At 40.7% G+C, this 19,077-nt stretch overlaps 1 protein-coding gene across 1 annotated transcript in view; it reads right to left on the bottom strand.

Moving 5' to 3' along the window:
• Nucleotides 1-19,077, bottom strand: part of PCNX2 (pecanex 2) — a 162,162-nt gene that overhangs the window by 86,410 nt on the left and 56,675 nt on the right. The window contains exons 15-17 of the mRNA XM_050893555.1: nt 17,818-17,909; nt 6,337-6,446; nt 4,018-4,114 (exon numbers count right to left, since the gene is read on the bottom strand). Coding sequence (XP_050749512.1) covers nt 4,018-4,114; nt 6,337-6,446; nt 17,818-17,909 — 299 coding nt within the window. The remainder of the gene's footprint in view (nt 1-4,017; nt 4,115-6,336; nt 6,447-17,817; nt 17,910-19,077) is intronic.

Below are 19,077 nucleotides of genomic sequence, written 5' to 3'. Positions count from 1 at the left end.
ATTCAGGTTTTTTCCTTCTAAAACAAAGCTGAGCAGTAGTGGCTTGTGTTTCATGTCATGGCATAGTGGTCAGGGCCGCCCAGGAAATGGCTGACCCTGGGCAGTTATCTCTCTGGCTGAGGGGGATTCAGAGCTCTCTTCCAGGAAAAAACCTTGGGCATCCACCTACAGGTTGCTGTGGGTGGATCTGCGGCTTCCACCCTTCCTGCTGAAGGCAGCTAGCTCCTGCAAAGCATGTGCGTACCTTGGACGCAACTCGGTTCCCCATCCTGCATTTAGATCCAATTGTCTAAAGCAGGATTTTGGATTCCATTCCCAAGGCCAGGCACTTATGAATTGAATGTTGAATAGCCCTACGACGTGATGCTTGAGTCCTTCATTGCATTTGGTCCAATGTGGAAAAGTTAAGCTCTGATCACAGTTAAAATCTCTGCAGTGAGAGATAATCACTGTTATAGTTTGGGCTGAAAGCAGGTATTCTTTTTTCTCCATTTTACACTCAAGGAAAAAAAGAAACCCCAAACCAACATCACTACATTTGATGCCTCAGAGATTTTACAAGCAGAATATACTATAGTGGCGCTTTTTTTTTAATTATTATTTTCAATTATGCTTTTGGAGCTTTGTACAAATCCTTTTACTAGCTATCTAAATGTTTGTATTAAAGGCCAGGAAGGAAGCTGAGTTTGAATGTAACATATTAGCACCCTCAGGCCACTGGTTAATCTAGTAATCAGCCATGTGGATGCCTATAGAAATTAATTATAATGGTAGGAAGCTCCATTCTCAAAGTTGAATGGTCAATTATCCATCACAGCTGCTTTATAATTCAGGCTTCCAAAGCTGGCAATTCTTACACAGCTATTCCAGCAAAGGAAAATAGTAAAGGTCATGTAACTAAACATTAGAGATGATGTATTTATTATTCCTAACATCAATGCAAAGCCACTACAGAATACAACACATTAATTTTCAATATTAACCTTGTCTGCTTTCAGCTCCTTGAGGAGGTGATTTGGTTCTGTACACCTCAGGATTTCTGATTAAAACGGGTCTTATTTAAATGGCATGTTATGTAGACCACATGTCTGTATATAGACCAGGGCAAGGCTGGCTGTTGTGCTGCATCCTGCCATCTCTTGCCACTGACGGGGGTTAGGAATACTCTCCTTGCAGAGGAGCACTCCAAGAGGAAAAAACGAACTACCACCATGAAGTCTCCTTCAAATACCAACATATTGTTTCACACAGTTTCTGAACTGTTTGAAGATCCCCTTGCAGAAGTTCTGGAAGCTATTTAAAATTGGCTTTTAAGAGTCAGCCGAGTCCTACATCCTAGACATGACTGCTGTTGCTGAAGCAAGTCAGCAGAGACTGTGGCTTGATTGTGCTCCTCAAACTTGAGGCACATGCATTTTCTCCTGCCTCAATTCTTCCCTACTTGCTCTATTAGCACTGCAGTGAGAGATAGCAGTGGGAGTCTCCCAGCAAACTGGTTAGTGTTTAATTGAGACAGAGGTACCAGATAACACAGGGGTTAGACAAAGAGCCTGCATTAATCAGAAATTGCCCTCTCTTTCTTCAAGAGATCTTGCAGTGTGGAATAATTAGCACTGCTAATTGACATTGTAAGCAAACACATTTGCTTATAGTTTTTATACAGATTGAGGGAAGCCCAGACAGAGAAAAAAAAAAAAAATGAAGGCAAAGAACTAGCAAGCTCCAGCAACACTGAATGAAAGCAGCCTCTGTCTAAACGCAGCTGCAGCAGCATGGAGTATCAAATGTACAGAGCAGAAAAGTGCCAATCCCCAAAACCAGGTACATCCTGGAAAGCAAAAGGTGCCAGGAATCCCACTTAATTAAATGCAAAAAACCACTGGCAAAACACAACAGGAATGAGAAATGGTGAAGAGAAGAACTGAAGTCCTATGTTTGGCAAGTTCCACTGCAGTCCTCCCTGCGCTTCTGTATCTTCTGTCCCAGTGGCTCAAGGGCCAAGTGCAGTTGAACCACATGGTAACTGTGTTAGTATAAGACATCAGATCCCTGTCCACATTACTGACACTAAAATAGGTTGAGAGTCTGCAGCATGACTCAGTTTTGAAAATACAGCCAGGATCTTAGATGTGAATTTGTTCATTCTTTTGGGGTTTTTTGTTTTCAATATATTGAAGCCTTGCTCAAGGCTTCCCTCTGCACTGTGAAATGAAACCAGTTAAGTGGACAGCTGCAGTAAGTGCTTCAGTTGCCTGGCAAGGCTCCATCTGCAGAACAGATGAGATCAGACCTCGTACTGCTCCAAGAAAGGCACTATCAGCAAAAGATACAAGTGGGATACAAATATGGGGGAACGAGAAGCTTTCCATTACATCTGCCATACAGTGCCCATGTACAAGAATGGACTGACAATGAACTGTGGCAATAACCTACACACCAGAAATACCACAGAATATAGCAAAACTTTAACATAAATACCTATTTTTTACTCTGTTACTAGCTGGACATTCATATTGCAATGTGACCCTGTTGCAAACAGTTTAGTTTGCAAGAAACTGTAACTCAATACAAGCAACAAGAAATAGACATATCACTTAATCTTATGTGGGCCTTATTAGAGTAAGCAGTTTAAAATAACATTATACATGGCAGAAAATAACAAACAGCAGCCTAGCAAAGGAAAGTAGAGAACATTGGTAGTGTGGGATCAACTCATGTGCTGAATCGTAGGCTGTGTAACACCTTATAAAATGCCCAACAAATGATTCAAGATGTACAGGAGAGATGCATCCCTTTGAAGGGACATCTGGAGGCCACGCCAGCTACCACACTAGCAACCTGTACCACTAGGCACTATGGACTCTCAGGTCACGTCTAAGAGTCAAAAAAAGGCAGTCTGTGTTCCAGGCACTCTCTGAATGCTCCTTGCTTCTGCAAGCATTCAGGAGTTTAGGAATAATTGCCTAGATTGCAAATGCTCAGATGCAGGCGTTAGGGATGTGGTCCAGAGGAAGGGCTGCCTGACAGCTGGGAAGCAGGACAGTTCATGAGTCTAAGAAATGTCAAACACTCCTTAATACTTCTGGAAACTTGACAATCTTCCCACACGAACTCTTTATAAGATCAGCCTCCCCTGGGTAACAGCAAGAGGGTTTTTTTATATAAAAAGACACAAAAAGGAAGATGGGTCACTTTGGATGTTTAAGCTTAAGTGGGAAATAAGCTGACACAAACTTAGAGCTATGTGCCAGACAGTAGGAAATAAACAGCCTGCCAAGCAAAGAAGAGACGATGAGATGGCAATGCTTGGCACCAGGCATGTATTTCCCCCTCTCATACTAGGCAAGTTTCACATGCTTCTTCCATCTCTAGGTGCCAAGTCTGGTCTGTGCTCCACCTGGCTTGGCTGGGGTGGAGGGCATACAGTCAAGAGTACTTCCTGGCACCGAAAAAGGCATTCCTGAAAACCAGGTCAACTCCTAGCTCTAGAAAAAGAATAAGGGCTGTTTTAAACACACTTAATTCCGTGGACCAAATCCTGTCCCCCTCCAACATAGACTGGGAGTTTGGCAGGACTGCTCACCTTTTTGAATGCTTGTTGAACAATCCAGCCTACCTTGTACACACCAGGTTGCCAGGCTGTAACTCTATGCACAGAACCTGCATTAGGTCTCTGAGTACCAGGATGAGATGCCCCATTCCCCAAGCTCTAAGAGTGCATTTCTCATCAACTATATTAAGGAATCAATGTTGCAGAGTCCTTCAACGGAACCCTTCAGAAAGAAAAATTGCAATATCCCCCTCCTCCCTTCTGGCCTCACTGGAAAGAAGATCTAGAAGAACTTCTCTCAGTTTCCATCTGTGGATTTAAAGGAACAGGATATACATCCTCCCATTTTCTGTGCTTTTAATAATTTAAATATTTATATTACTAAAAGAGTATTTAAAAGGTTCCCCAGTGGGGAAAATGGATGGGAGAGAGCTTTCAACAGAAAGTAATGAAAGAAAAGGTCTTACCACTGATTCTCTCATCTTTTCCGGGAGTGGATCTGTTGATGAATCTTCAATTTGTTGACGTAGATAGTGAGGGACATATTTGCACTGAATAAGGGACCTGTTAAAAAAAAAAAAACCAACATCCTAGTTAGGATACTTTTGAACATGTCTAACAGATATGAATATTCCTGGGGGGCAGAGGAGAAGGAACAGCCTCAGATTTCCTTCCTCATGTATGCAGTAGCTATCTTATCTCTGTATAGCTGGAGATTGACACAAACCAGCTCTACCAGTGATCAGGGTAGAACTTCCTCATCAAAATGTTAAGGAGTCTCAGCAGTCCGATCAATGTGACTCAGTCATTCAGAGGAATGAGCAGAGAGGGTACTGTGGCATTCATGCTCTTTATTAATGTTTCAGCTAAGCTGAAACCAATATGAGAGCTGTTCAGACCCACATTAGAAAGGCCAAAGAAGCTATTTCTATATAAACTGTATATTAATTCTCAGTTCAAGATTTACGTGCTACCTTCTCCTCCATCTTGAAGTCTATGCCACAGGCCATCCCTTAAATACTGTTTCCAATCTCCTTAAATTCCTTTAATTAAGTTCAGAGCTGTTAAAAAAAAAAAACTTAAACCTCTTTTTTTAAGGATTATACATTTTTATCACGATTGCACAATAAACATTTGATGTTGTTGTACACATATTATTAAGATATTTAACAATTTCAGCTGCTGAAGATTTGATTAAGAATGTTATGAAATTGATAGCTAGATTTAAAAGTTAAATTGGATTTAATGGTTTAAGATTACTTCCTTAAAACAAAAGTTTTAAGGAAAGACAAGTTCTGTTTTATTAAAGAAGTTAATGAACTGGTGTGTCCTTCCTGGGGAGTGGGAGAGAAGAATACATTTAAATTACTTCAAAATTGAAAGAGCTCACGCTTCCATGCTGATTTACAATGTACCTGTATATATTTCACTCCAAGGCTAAACAAATCTCCCTAATACAGCACACAGCTTCACTTCCTTCCATACCTGAGTTCCATACTGTAATGGTCGATGAACTACACACCACCTACACAAAGCTTGATCCAGGTCTAATTGACATCAGTGCAGACACAGGAGGCTTTGGATAAAGTTAATGGCAATAGATATAAGCAGTTCTTGTTACTTTGCCACATCAGAACCTAGTGATGTATAAGTATCAGATTCTCTGAGTCTTCTGGATGGTAAAGAAGGAATTTCTCAACTCTTCAGTAAGATTTACTGAGATGCTAAGTTTCTAGTAGTGCCCTATATCCTTTCCTTCCTCATCAGAATTCTTCTCCATTTCTCAAGTTTCTCTCCTCAAATATAATCTTGAATGGCCTAAAAAGCCCTCCACTTCCTCCTTCTCTCTCCTGCATTACAGAATTGTGCGTCCAACCACCCTGACTTACCCTATGTCTACTACAATCTTCATACGCTAAAGAGCCTCACCGCAAGACATGCACAACACACCTCATGAATCAAAGGAAAGAACCTATGGGTTTCCTCACAGGCCCTCCACACTGTTCTAAGATAAGACTGAGCTGTCTGTGAAGCAGAATCCCAGATGGCGTGGCGATACCAGCTGCACAAAACTCACTTGCTTACTTAATCCCACAGCCATATACGTAGATGCCCAGCTGCTTGTGCACCACCCACAGCCCCCATGACAGCCATATAGCACAGTTCCCACAGAGGAAAACTCATGTCTGCTGCCCCTGACCTATGGGCCTCTCTCATGTCACCTCAACCTGCAGATCACAATGTTGGGACTTCTCCCCTGCATCTCCCTTGTTTGCAACGTCAGCTCTTAATACACACTACCTTTCCTCAACTACCTCTAGCAGACTGTGTCAGAAGAGAAAAGGAAGGAGTCAACCTCAGAGAGGCATAGCCTACTGACAGTGACCCTCAGCAAGAGCTGGAATTGAGTCATCTTCCTAGCGCATCAAATGTCCTTTCTCCTTGCCACAGTGTTATCCAATGCACATTCTGCAACTCCAGTAGCCTGAGCACCCCTTCAACTAAATCGCTATCCTCCAACACGGCAAGCACACAATTTCCCAGAGGGTGAAATCTGCTTCAGAGAATTTGGATAGTGCTGTTTGAAGAGCACCAGCCTTACTGGCAATCTGACTGCAACACTTCATTTATTTACAGGACTGATACCAACCAGGCAGACATGGCGAGGAATTTCCACCTCACCACAGTACTTTCAGAAGACAATCCCTGTGTTTCTGAAACCCACGCATCACTCTGGTTGTGTGCTGTACAGAGTAATCAATAAATAACATTTGCAGGCAACTTACATCAGTACAGATGGGTCACTGCTTTGTCTGCTGAGATGATAAGAAAGTGCAACTAGCAGGCCACAGAAAGCAGAAAACAGCGCTGGAATGTGTTGTGCATCCCAGGGTTCCTGAACAGAAGGACAGAAAGCAAAGTATTTTTAAGTTAGGAATGCAGAACGTAAAAAAAAAAAAAAATTAAGTAGGCTAAGCCATACATGCAGTGTTAAATGCACAGCATCTAAATTTGTACACCATCTACCAAGGACTGAAAATCCTTTTTCATATCAAAGTCTATTATTGTGAAAAAGATTGTGATTAGAGGCATGTTTTGTGATCATATTATGTAATTCCTCTATAATCAGCAATTAGCTAGGAAACCACATGAAAGGCAAGTTTTCTTTCCTCTTTAATGAAACACAAGAAGCAAATTCTCATTAAAATCAGATGCAAGTGAAATGAAGAACACTGTATTTGTCTAAACTTTAAATTGATATGTAGTTACTGGACCTGTGGCCAGATTGCATGCAACAAATGCCAACATCACCTAAATCAGGCAGTAGGATACAGTTCTAGCACCTCATCCTGAAATCTTTCTGCTGCTTTGTACATTACATCCAGGCCCTGCTTGGATGATAACACGGTGGGGAGAGGGAGGAGTGCTCGCCAACATATGTGACATCCCCAAGCAGGGAAAGAAGAGACAATTTACACGCTCACCAGCACACTCTGAGCATAACCAAGATGAGAAACTGTCTCTGGGTGACCTAAACAGTTAAAATTGGCTAGAAATAATGAGAAAGAACATGAAGCTTGAGGAACGATTATCAAGATCAGCTTCATCTGTGGAGTCCTCAGCTACAAATTAGGGATCCTAAGACATACTTACAGGTCCTGGCTGTAAAAGGACACAAATTTTGGCTGTGATGGACACAGAAACTTGGTGGATCAGATTGTCCTGGTTTTGGCTGGGACATAGTTAATTTTCTTCCTGGTACAGTGCTGTGTTTTGGATTTAGTGTGAGAATAATGTTGTTGATAAACTGATGTTTTAGTTGTTGCTAAGCAGCGCTTATCCTAAGTTCAGGATTTTTCAGTTGCCCATGTTCTGCCAGCAAGCAGGTGTACAAGAAGCTGGGAGGGAGCACAGCCAGGACAGCTGACCCGAACTAGCCAAAGGGGTATTCCATACCATAGAACATCATACCCAGTATATAAACAGGGGGGAGTTGTCCGGGAGGGGCGGATCGCTGCTCAGGCATCAGTCAGCGGGTGGTGAGCAATTGCATGGTGCATCACTTGTCTTTTCTTGGGTTTTATTTCTCTTTTTTTGTTATATTCCTTTTCATTACTATTATTTTATTATTATTATTCTTAGTAGTGTATTTTATTTTACTTTAGTTATTAAACTGTTCTGATCTCAACCCACGAGTTTTACTTTTTTTTTTCCTCCTCCCCACCCCACTGGAAGGGGGAAGCGGCTGCATGGTGCTTAGTTGCTGGCTGGGGTTAAACCATGACACAGACACATAGCCATTTCACTTATTAGACTTGTTCAATGCCTCCACACAACTTCTACTTGATCAACTGAATGTGAGGTCACCAGATCCTGACATCAGAGCACTTTCTGGGTAGGTTTTGAGAAACAGTGCTTGTAGGATCTGTGAAACTTTAAGCTAGTACAAACCAGGCATCTTCTGCACTGTATCTTTTGCTTGAAAAACTTCACAGTTTGTACAGGACCAATATTTTCACAGAATAAAGTAGGTTTATTAGTCTTGTTTTGCCCAGTGATATATGTGATTTCTTAGCAAAGCTGACTCACATTAAGAAACACTCCATTTCTTTCAGGTGCAATGAATACCTGAGTAAGACAAACTAATTTTCTTTTAAGGGACAAACATCCAACCCACTGCAACATGAGGTTTTTTTGGAATTGAACCCTGAAAGTCTCGTTAGCCTAAGAGTAGTATCAGAGAAGTGAAATTTTAATTCCAAGAATCACCTTCCCCTCATCATACTACTGAACATCACAAAGATGAAAGAGAAGCGTCTAGTTCTGTCAAACAATCCTACTCAAAACTGTCACTACAAACAAGAGAGAGAGTTACACGGCATTACTGAAAGAATCCAGCACCATTTGTTTGACAAGTTAAACTTTGCCACCCAATTCCACTCTTCATTTCATTGTTCCCAGTTTTGGGGCCAAATATGTTTTGGGTTAGCCTTTCCCATGCTTAGTCTCAGGTCAGAAATTCATATTCTTCAAAACACTGAAGAAAACTAACTAAAGCCAAAATGTTCTGAAAATGGCTGAATGACAGCCTATCCAAATATCCATTGCATTTCCAGGGCAATACAACCGCGTACAGATCCACCCAGCAGCTTCTAGTGCATGCCTGCCCCTTCGCCCTGCAACTTCTTTCAAAGGCAAAATACTGTAAAGAGCCCAGCAATATACCTGGTGTTGAAATGTATCAGTAGCCAGTTTGAGAAATCATTCTGCCCTCTTTCTACCTGTAGAACTGCACACGGCGGATTCCCCATATTAATGTCTCAGGAACTCTTTACTTCCATATTTTCTGTATATTACACACAGCTTCTGCGTTTGGCTGGCCTGTGCTCCAGTTCCAAAGTGTTATTGTCCCCTCAAAGCTCAGCTGTCAGGGAGCCAGAAAGGCAGGCAGGACAGGCATCGATATTTGCTATGTGCCTAGAGAGCAGGATTTTCCAGAATAATGCTACACAATGGTGTACAAAAGATGAGAATGAACAAAGGTGTCATTTCTCCAACATCAGTGTGATGTACCCTGCTCCATTTTGTCATTTCCCTCCCCCACTAATGATGCCTGGTAGAGCTTTAAATTAAAAAGATGAAAAAAAAAAAAAACAACCAATGTAGCTGATAACTGGACAATGATTCTTCTGAGTGGGAAAACAGGAATGACTAAAAACAGGTTTTAGTCTTAGAAGCTGGTCTTATCTGTCATACTAGACAGGGATTTTGACTTCCTACTTTACCTCATTTGGTTGAGGTGACATGTAGTGCTTTCATATACAGTTTTGACTTTGATGCAGACACTCACATAGTCATTTTTAAAACAACGATGAAAGTGATGAGTTACAACAGACCCAGTGGTTGGGGGGTGGTGTTCCATTCCAACCACAGAATCGCCTAATCCCAAAACAATCCACTAAAAAGGAAGATAAAGGAAGATAAAGGTGTCTTTGAACTGAGGAGCCTTTTACCACTGGTAGAGGTGGGGAGGCAAATGTATTTTTAAAAAGTGGCAATAATAGTTTTCTGTCCTACATTGTTTATCCTTTTTGCTTCTTTCTCCCCCCCCCCCCAAAAAAAAAAGCATGTAGCACACTTATCTTTCAAAGATGCGCTCAAATAAATATGTCCTAACTCTAGAGACAAAAAGTGCTCTGAACAGAGAACGATTTGTGGTAAGTAGAAATTTTTGTAACTTTTTTTTTCCTTCAGAATATTCCTCTCAACTCGACAAAGACTTTGCAGACTGCTGCAGCATTAGCATCATTGAAGGTGAAGGTGTTTGCATAGCTGCTGGCTTTTTAAATATGGAGACAAACTCCAGTTGTTCTTCACAAAGCACACACACCTTCTGATTTTCCACTCTCTCATGATTTCATCATTATTCATAGAGTGGTTTGGGTTGAGGAAGGGACCTTTAAAAGTCACCTAGTCCAACCCCCCTGCAATTCAACCAATCTTTCTTTGGTCTTTATCCTCACCTCCACTCCCCAGCTTCATCATGGATCTATGCTATTGCTCATATCAAACAATAGGCAGGACAGTTGTTGACAGTCAGCCATTCCACACGTGACGGTAAACTGAAAGAAATACTATCATCCTATTTCTGAACATATAAAATACTGACTTTCTGAATGAGATTGTAAAAGGGAATCCTCCCCACTCCCAAAGGTATGAGAAAATGGTAACAACAACTTGTTCTCTACAAGGTTAACTATAAGCTTAACTATATTACCATGGATACTCATTTTCAGTGAACACTAACAACCAGGAAATGTGAATTATTCATGAGCCTCGCATTACACTGGTTAGAGACAAATTCTAGGGAAAGATGCCCACCAGCCTTATCTTCCCATCATCCATGGAAAACAAAACATTACTTTCCCAGAAGAGCTCCAAAAACTTGACAAGCGATAAGCTACCAGAATAAAGATACCATTGCCCATTCTGAGTAACATTGTCTCTTTCTCTGCACTCCCAGCTGCTATCTGTGACCGTATTTTCATTGCTGAAATTTAAAATCCATAAGGATGGGACTGATGCAGGTGTGTGCGCACACCACCTTACACAATGGGGTCCTGGTCTGTGACTAGGATTCCTCAGCTAGAGAGTAAGATGAGCAACAACTACAGGAAGGAGGCATGGATACTCGTGTTTCACATAATGGAGAGTTTATCCTAAACAAGAAGTGCAGATTTCTACATTCCTACACAGTGACATACTTCTGCAAGAGTAACCCTTGGCCATACTGGATTCTGCAGGCATAATTTACTTCTTGTGTTATATCTGGACAATAAGTCCTTATTATACACAGAAAACTAAGAGTGTAACTAATGAAGTTATGTCTAAAGTGCAAGTCTGACTATGGCTGCAAACATCGCTCACTGAAACACGTGATCTCTGACAATTCTCTACAAAATCAACACTAACAGCTCTTGCTTGAACCTCAGGGGTCTCTAAATTGGAAAGTACATAAAATTGATGAGCCTTGTCTTGAAAACCTCCAACAGGGCTGGAAGTATTTTATGCAGTAGAAACAAAGCTGTCTAATAATCCTATACCTCTATTTTTGGTCACTTACACATCCGGGAATTCTGTCTATACACATGGGCCCATTCAGTGCTGTTTAGACATTTATTTGGGCAGTCTTAGCAGATTGAGGGAGACATATGCTTGCAATTCATTCCCATTATAAAACCTTAAGACAAATATTTCAAAATTATTAGTACACAGATGAAGCCTACGTCGTTGAAAACGGGAATCAAGAAGCACTGTTATTCTGATTAATGAGTTTAAAACTCATTAAACAACAAACCAAACTACATAATGTGAGCTGAGAATGGTTTAAAATACACCCAGGATTTTAGTAACTGTCCATTGAAGCGATAAGTTACCAGAAAATACTTTCTTCAGGTGTAAGGTAATGGAAACTATATAACTTTCATTAAAAAAATATGCACATACACAGAGCTGGAGGAGGCAGCTGTGCCACATATGAACGCATTCACATCAGTTTAATTTTTCTGACCCAAGTCCAAAATCTGAAATTTTTCCAGGCTGATTAAGATAAACCGCAAGTTCCTTAAGCAGTTTAAAAAAAAATAAAAACAAACCAAACAAAAAAGCTGGATGACAAATAATTAACTGGTTCTGGTTAAGTTTCAAATCCAAACCAGCTGATTGGAACAGAAGGCAGAGGAGAAGAGCTGACTGATTCCAGAAACCTTTGGGGATGTGCTCTTCTGCCCCACAGCAAAACACTGATGTGCTGGAATGCTAAAGACTGATCTCAGGATGGCTAAATTCCGGACTGAATATTTGTGGAAAAAGCAGGAGGGCATACCCGACTTCTTTTTTTAAATATCTGTTAAATATTTGGGCACAGAGCACAAAACAGATGGAGCAGGAGACAAAAACCAGCACATTAGGCAACTCTAGTCAAGTGAAAGAGATGGCACAGAAGTTCCTGTGCCTCCAATCTGATGGATGTAATATCTAAAAATAAAAACACTTCCTCCAGGAAAAAGAGATAACCTTTTCATATACCAAAGCTAAGGTAGCTATCAGAGCTGCCAATTTCTGTTCAAGATTACAGGACTGAAGCTGAGATCAGAAATAAAGCCAGGCTGAAGTGAATGCAGATAATTTTAAACTAAACTCAGTAACTCAATAGCTTCAAAAAAGTAGCGAGCTGAAAAATTGCTGCTATTAGATGTAACAATCCAAGGAATAACCAAAAGAGGTGATAAAACTATGTTTAGGATTTAGAGCTTCTTATTAAACAAAAGTAAATGAAAGTTCATAGAGGACCTGAAAAAAACTGGAATAAGGAGGGATGATACCATTAAACAGAGACCTGGGAGATAAAGAAAAATCTCAAAGCAAGCAGGAGAAACTCAGGTCTTTGCACTTCAGAAGCTAAGACATTTATCTTCTCTTGTCTGAAATCAAGTTCACGGTACTGTTGTATGTAAGGCTGGATAAGCAGCTGGTGTCATATCACTCATGACAGGGATGTGTCATGGGATAAGATGTATGAAGAGATGCTTTACAGCACCTGAAAGCTGTAGCCAAACCACCTTTGCATCACTGGGATAACATGACTGTAAAACAAAAATCTATCCAGGTGAGTTCCTATCGTCACCAGAGGGAACAACTGCTGTTCACCAGCTATGTCAGACAGCGACTTGAAAACCTGCTCCACTCACAATATGCTCCTTTGACTGACAACGGTGATGAACAGTGTCCTGTCCATCAGTCCTCAAGGTCTCAAACACACAGATGGAGACCTGGAATTCCAGCTATTTTGTGTTTTGGGGTTTTCTGGAGAAATTATCTGTTATAATTTTAGATGCAACACTCTGTACTTCCCTACTGTGAACAATTTTGGGTTTTCCTTTTTAATTTGACAGCTTTAAACAAAAAGAAAACTGATCAGTCCAGCAGTAGCACCACGACAGGAGGTCATGACAAACTGCAGACCCACAGTTCCTCCACACAAACATCAGGCAAGGGCAAAGCTGCTGAAGAACACTCTGAGGAAGGGAGCTGATCGCTTGGCCACAGCAGGTGGGACCTCTTCACTTCTCAGTCACCTCCAAACAACACGTCCCTCTTCCTCCTCCAAGTGTCTGAGTCACACAACTCAAACACAGGTCTCCTCATCACGCGATGAGTTTGCGCCTGGCCTTGTAACAGACCATCCCTTATTTTAGTTGTGTGGAAAGCACATGTTTGGTCACATAACACCCTGTGTCCACCAGGTAAGGAGTATGCAGCCACTCGCTCAAAGTGACACTCACTTGAAACACATCATAGGCTTCTGATCAAGTCCTGTGATGGGACATGTCAGCAGCCTGCCACATGATCCAACCTGCACATCCCGTGTTAGCACAAGGCTAGAGATCTGTCCATCCTCTTTCAGGTGATATGTGCATTTTAGCCATAAGAGAGAAACACTTCTGGTCACGCGATGGCAAAGATGCTGCAAGGTCATTCAGAAAGAGTGGCAGGGCCAGATGAACTCATTGGGCAGGCTGAATTTTGTCTGCAGATCATAGGATGAACTCTCAATCGAGAATACTGTATAATAATTTTCCTCAGGCACCTTATCTGAACAAAAATCAATGTCAATTATTAAGTTAAACTAATGATACGTCTATACCACAGCTGCTTTTTCATAGAGACTCTCAGCTGGTTTTATACAACATAATTCAACAGCAAAATCAGTCTGGACAAGGCACAGGATTTCAGCACAGCCCTATTTGTCTCAATTCTCAGAGCTTATATTCACATATTGAAAGTTAACTCGAGTACTTACACTGTTTCGTGGACATACCCCAAAACAATTGCTCAATTCTTACTTTTTAATTTTCCTAAAATTGGAGTTCTAGAGCAAAGAATTAATTGCTGTGAATTTGCTATTCTAAAATCATTTCAAAATTTGACTGCAACTAAATCAAACTATTGTACATATGTATATATAGTTTCTGTTCTAAAAATGAACACGAAAAACTCAAGAACACAGATCTATTATAAAATGAACATTGTTTATTTATTTTAATAAAAAAGAAAATCATGTGGCAAAGTAATTATTCTTCTAATGAACTTCTTCAGGAATAATATCTTTCCTTTAGGAATAATTAATGTACACAGAGAAATGAGGCTAGGCTATTTCACCCTGCAAGATAATAATTAGAACACAAGAACCACTTAAGGAAGGAGAGGCTCAAGCCTGATACCGCTGGAATGGGTCTTCAGCCTGGGCATTTGATGTGAGCAATTGTTCACCAGTAAAAAGCACACAACCACTTAGAGATCCATTCTCCTCTGCAATTTATTTCAGGAAATAGAACTCTGTTAGTTACAGCTGCTGAGCTATAAGATGTTCTGCCAATAAACAGAGTTTACATTTGAGGATGCTACATTTCAGCCAAGAAATAAGCTTTGCAACCCAGAATTCCTGTGCCAGAGAGGGTCTATCAAGTTTCCCTGCCCTGAATCTTTTTGATCGTGATGATTTTTTGACCTCCATAAATACTGAAAATTTTGCTCTGTTGGTTTTGCCCAAGTGACTAAAAGTGAAAAGAGTAAAATAAAAATAAAAAATAAAGAATAGCTGTAAAGTGCAAGCGTGGAAGAGATGCCATTTCTATCTTAAAGAAAACCATGTACTTATCACCATTGTGCAAACACCTCAATGAAACAGACTACAGCATTTGCTCAGTTTTGAGTTAAACTCTGCAATTTCTAGTGCACCAAAAATCCAAACCTTCATTTGATTAGGATCAGAAGTTGTTGCTCACTACGTATCAAAACAGTTGTAGTTTCTTACAGGGGTATTAGACCACCTTTCACAGTGGTCTCTATTCAGGATCAGATTCTTCTCTTACATTTAAGCCAATTCCTACTCCTCCACCAAGCAAAGAATCATCCTCTTGCAATGTTAGACAACAGTCCAAAAGGAAAAAAATGTCTGGACCTGACTGAAGAACAGGGAGGGTTAACACAAGTGCTTATTTCATAACTTCTAGAAGAAAAAATGTATGAAATTTCAAGCACCCCAGTAGACTGAGATTATGAGCTAAAGCAAGTGGAATCATCTTTACATGCTTTAAATTAGCCTCCTCAGAACTGCCTTCACAAGAACAGTGCCATAAAAATTCAAATTAACTGTAATTTCTGTGTGAACAGAAAGTCTGCACTTAATATTGGTAATTTACAACAGATATCTTGTAAATCTTTCACAGCACTCTACAACTTCAGGGTAGCATTAAGAGCATATTTCTAAGCAGTTTGAAGTCTAATCCACAAGGAGATTGCTTATCTACAAAGCCACCTGCATGCTGTAATTTAAAGTATTATGCTGAGAAAGGAGTCTGTAGAATATTTTAAGAGGCTTTTCTTTAATACTGTTTACAAAACTATTTTTTAAAGTATCCATCACATAACTTCCCTACCCTCATCTAGTGAATCACCCTCCGCTAACCTTAGGGGAAAAAAAATGATCATTTCCCCAGATATTTGCCTGTTGAACAGTGGCAATTCCTTCCTTCCATATAGCTCTTTCCATTTTTCTCATTGTTTCTCCCCGCCATTATAGATTTTTCTCACTCTGTTCATCCTTGCAGAAAGCCACCTTCTCCATCCCAGCTGCCCGTTTCCAAATCATTAATATAGCCAGAAAATGGTAGCAGGAATACTAGCTACTTTAGGAAACTGTATAAGAAACAGTTAAGCTTTCTAGCATCACACAGCTGGGTCAGGTCAAACCAGTATAACAGATATACTGGGTGAGCCTGGCAACAGGAGATTCCCTGGGAGTACACCACATGTTCAAAGACATTTAATTTGAAGTGTCTTAATGCAGCACTGCTCAGCAGCTGAGTTGCCATAATTTATTGTGTATGGACTCAAGCCACCCAGGGGCAAGATAAAATGGTGGCTTAACACATTTTACCTTACTATTGGGAGTGGTTAAGAACACATGCACAGCCAGCTCTGATCATCTGCGAGAGACCATTAAGGCATTATAATTGACCTTTTTTGATTTAAGGCTCCTATTCAAAATTTTAAGTGGAAAATTGTTAAAAGCCATTATAGAAATGCTCATGTTCCTTAAAGAATTCCCTTAAAGAAACATGTGATCACCCCCCTCATCTGTGTAAATCACCAGCCTGGGTGTTGACATGATACATCCTTGGCTGTTGTAGAACCTCATATTGGGATCTCTATGTGTGCTATGCATGTGTAGCACCACAAGGCATCCTCTCACGGATGCCTGCAAGATGTCAAGAGCAGCTAGCTTGTAAATTACTGCACATCCTGTTGCACCCCTGCATGGGGACTGACAGCATCTAGCCTGTAATGAAACACTGTCAAAAGACTGTCCCTTCAAGGATAAATTTTATCACAAGTCTAAGACGAAATTCTGGTCTTGCTGTGGTCACTGGGAATTTTACAGCAGACTTGAAGGCAGCCAAAATTTCATCGCTATTTTTTAAATAAAACAAAAAATGCAGAGGACATACACATTAACTGCAAAAAATTAAATGCTTTAGATTGAATATGGCTCAAAATGCAGCATCTGCCAAAAAAACCCAACATTGGGCATCACTTGGAAGGGTACCAAGAACAAGGAAGCCAGTCATTTTGCCAGCATATAGAGCCGTGGCATGCCTGCATCCTGCGCGCCATACGCAACTTACTCTCCACATCTGAAGGTCACAATGGAGTAAGAGAAGGCAGAGTAGGGCGACTAACTTAGCTGCTCCTGAGAGAGCAGCTGCTTTACAAGGAGACACTGGAAAGGCTGGGACTCTTCAGTTTAAAGAGAAGATGGCTGGGGGAAGATATGACTGATGCCTACAAAACTGCAAAGGCAGCAGATACAGTGAATGCAGAACAGTTCTTCCACAAATCCTGCAATACTAGGCATAGGGAAGACTTGGTGAAATTAGCAGATCAGTTTAAAAACAATGAAGGACAGCACTGCTTTGCACAGAGCACAGTGAACATCTGGAATTTGTTGGCACAAAGTTGTGGAGACAGACAGGACCAGCACATTCAGGAAGGAACTTGGCAATTTCACAGACAACGAGTCCACAGATACCAAATGAAATAAGCAGGGACACACTCTCCAACACCCCTAATCCAACAATTGTGGATACTGGTGGAATATTAGGGAAATGAGTGGCAAACAGTCATCTGGCTTGCATTAAATTCCTATATTGCATTTCCCTGTGGATGCAGACACATTACTGGGTTAGATGGTACACTGGTCTGCCCAAGCTGGACATTTAAGTTCTTAGCTATACTGTTATGAAGCAACAACAAAACCCTTTATTTTTTTTCCTTTGGAAATATGGACCTTACTAGGAATTTTGACCAAATTCAGCCTGGCTTATACAGGTCAATAGGAGTTGCAGCTTTTTAAGCCAAGGCTGCTGTTAGTCTTTGTAGGGGAAATTCAGTGGATCATTTCAGACTGATACATGTAAGAGGCAAACAGTCACAGGTATTAGACACATGTTTACTCCAGTATTTCTACTACAGTTTCAATCTATTTCAGTGTAGCTAATAGGCAGAACCTGAAGCATGGCTTGTAAAGCTTATCTTGATAAACAACAATGGCAATGTAGCACCAAACAATGCTGGTCTCCCTAGATTATATGAATTTTGAGCTTGAAATTTTGAATTTTTGCAGTGTTGTTTTTCTGGCTTACCTTCACTGCACTGAAGCAGAAAGCATATAGGACAATCAGAACCACAAAGCTTCGGGAAATGCTGTATAGTGCAGATACGAACCCAGCAGCAGCTGAAATACAGACATTACATGTTAGTTAATTTCTTCCTAAATGAGAATGTGCAATCAAAAGAAAAAATGAAACAGCTCTTGCATCATGAGAGGTAGAGAGACTGAAATCTGATATCACAAAGCTGGTTGTTGAGAGAACACCTTCAATGCCCCAAATAAGCTCACAAAACTGTTTACAGCTAAGACCGAAAGCCCAGTGCCACTGTACTCCACGTGTTTTCCGTTGACCTGAGGTCCCACACTATTGCTTTTTGTACTGAACATTGTTTTGCCAAAATATCAGTATGCCTCTTCATGTTGCTATCAAGGAGGAATGAGGTGATCTACAAAACTGGCCATTTTCTAGTCAAAGTCCACATGGAGTTTTCCTCCTTTGCTCCTGAGACACAGGCTCTGGTATCATCCAAAAGCATCCTAACTTGCTCAGTCAACCATGATTTGCACCATATTAAGATACATGAAAACTTAAAGGGAGACAGAAGGATGCCAGTTGATCTCTTGCTATAACCTCCTTTGAGAGCTTCCAGAAGCAGTGTAGGAAAAGTTGTCAGAAAGAACTAGGAGTTCAGCAGTCTCAACAATGGAGACATAGGGGCTGCAAAACCGTGCTTTAATTAGGGTTCAACATACACTGGAATCATCATTATTGATAGGATGAGGACTTTATCCAACATGTTATTTCCTCCAGGTCTGCTATGCTATTTATGAGACAAAAAGCAAACAACACCCATATCATCTGTACTAGTTTTAACCACTTGCTGAAGGCTATGTCTACAGTAGCAAGCAGAACGACGCAGTAAGCGTGGGTCTGTGGAACGAAAAGCGCTGAGGATGTCATATCCTTGATATACATGTTTGAGATGCCTTACTGCAGACTATCTCTAGTCTGGTCCCACAGACTGTAGGCTCATTAGTGTTTGGAGTGCAATAGGTGCACCCTTACAGTGCACCTTTCTTTTAAGCTTCATCCAAATGGAATCCAGTTTGCATACTCTGACATCATTCCATGATGCAAAACAACATGTGGTAAGTGGGAACAAGGAGGAAGTTTGTTTCTGATCCAAACTAAGATGACAGCGTAGATGTATCCCAATCTTTTCTGTTACTTAAGCTATAATGAAAAACAAAAAAACCCACTACCAACAAAAAAAACGATGCATCAACTCTC

Source organism: Gymnogyps californianus, chromosome 3 (assembly GCF_018139145.2).
Source record: "Gymnogyps californianus isolate 813 chromosome 3, ASM1813914v2, whole genome shotgun sequence".
NCBI lineage: Eukaryota > Metazoa > Chordata > Aves > Accipitriformes > Cathartidae > Gymnogyps > Gymnogyps californianus.
This window is presented reverse-complemented; position numbering and strand designations above follow the sequence as displayed.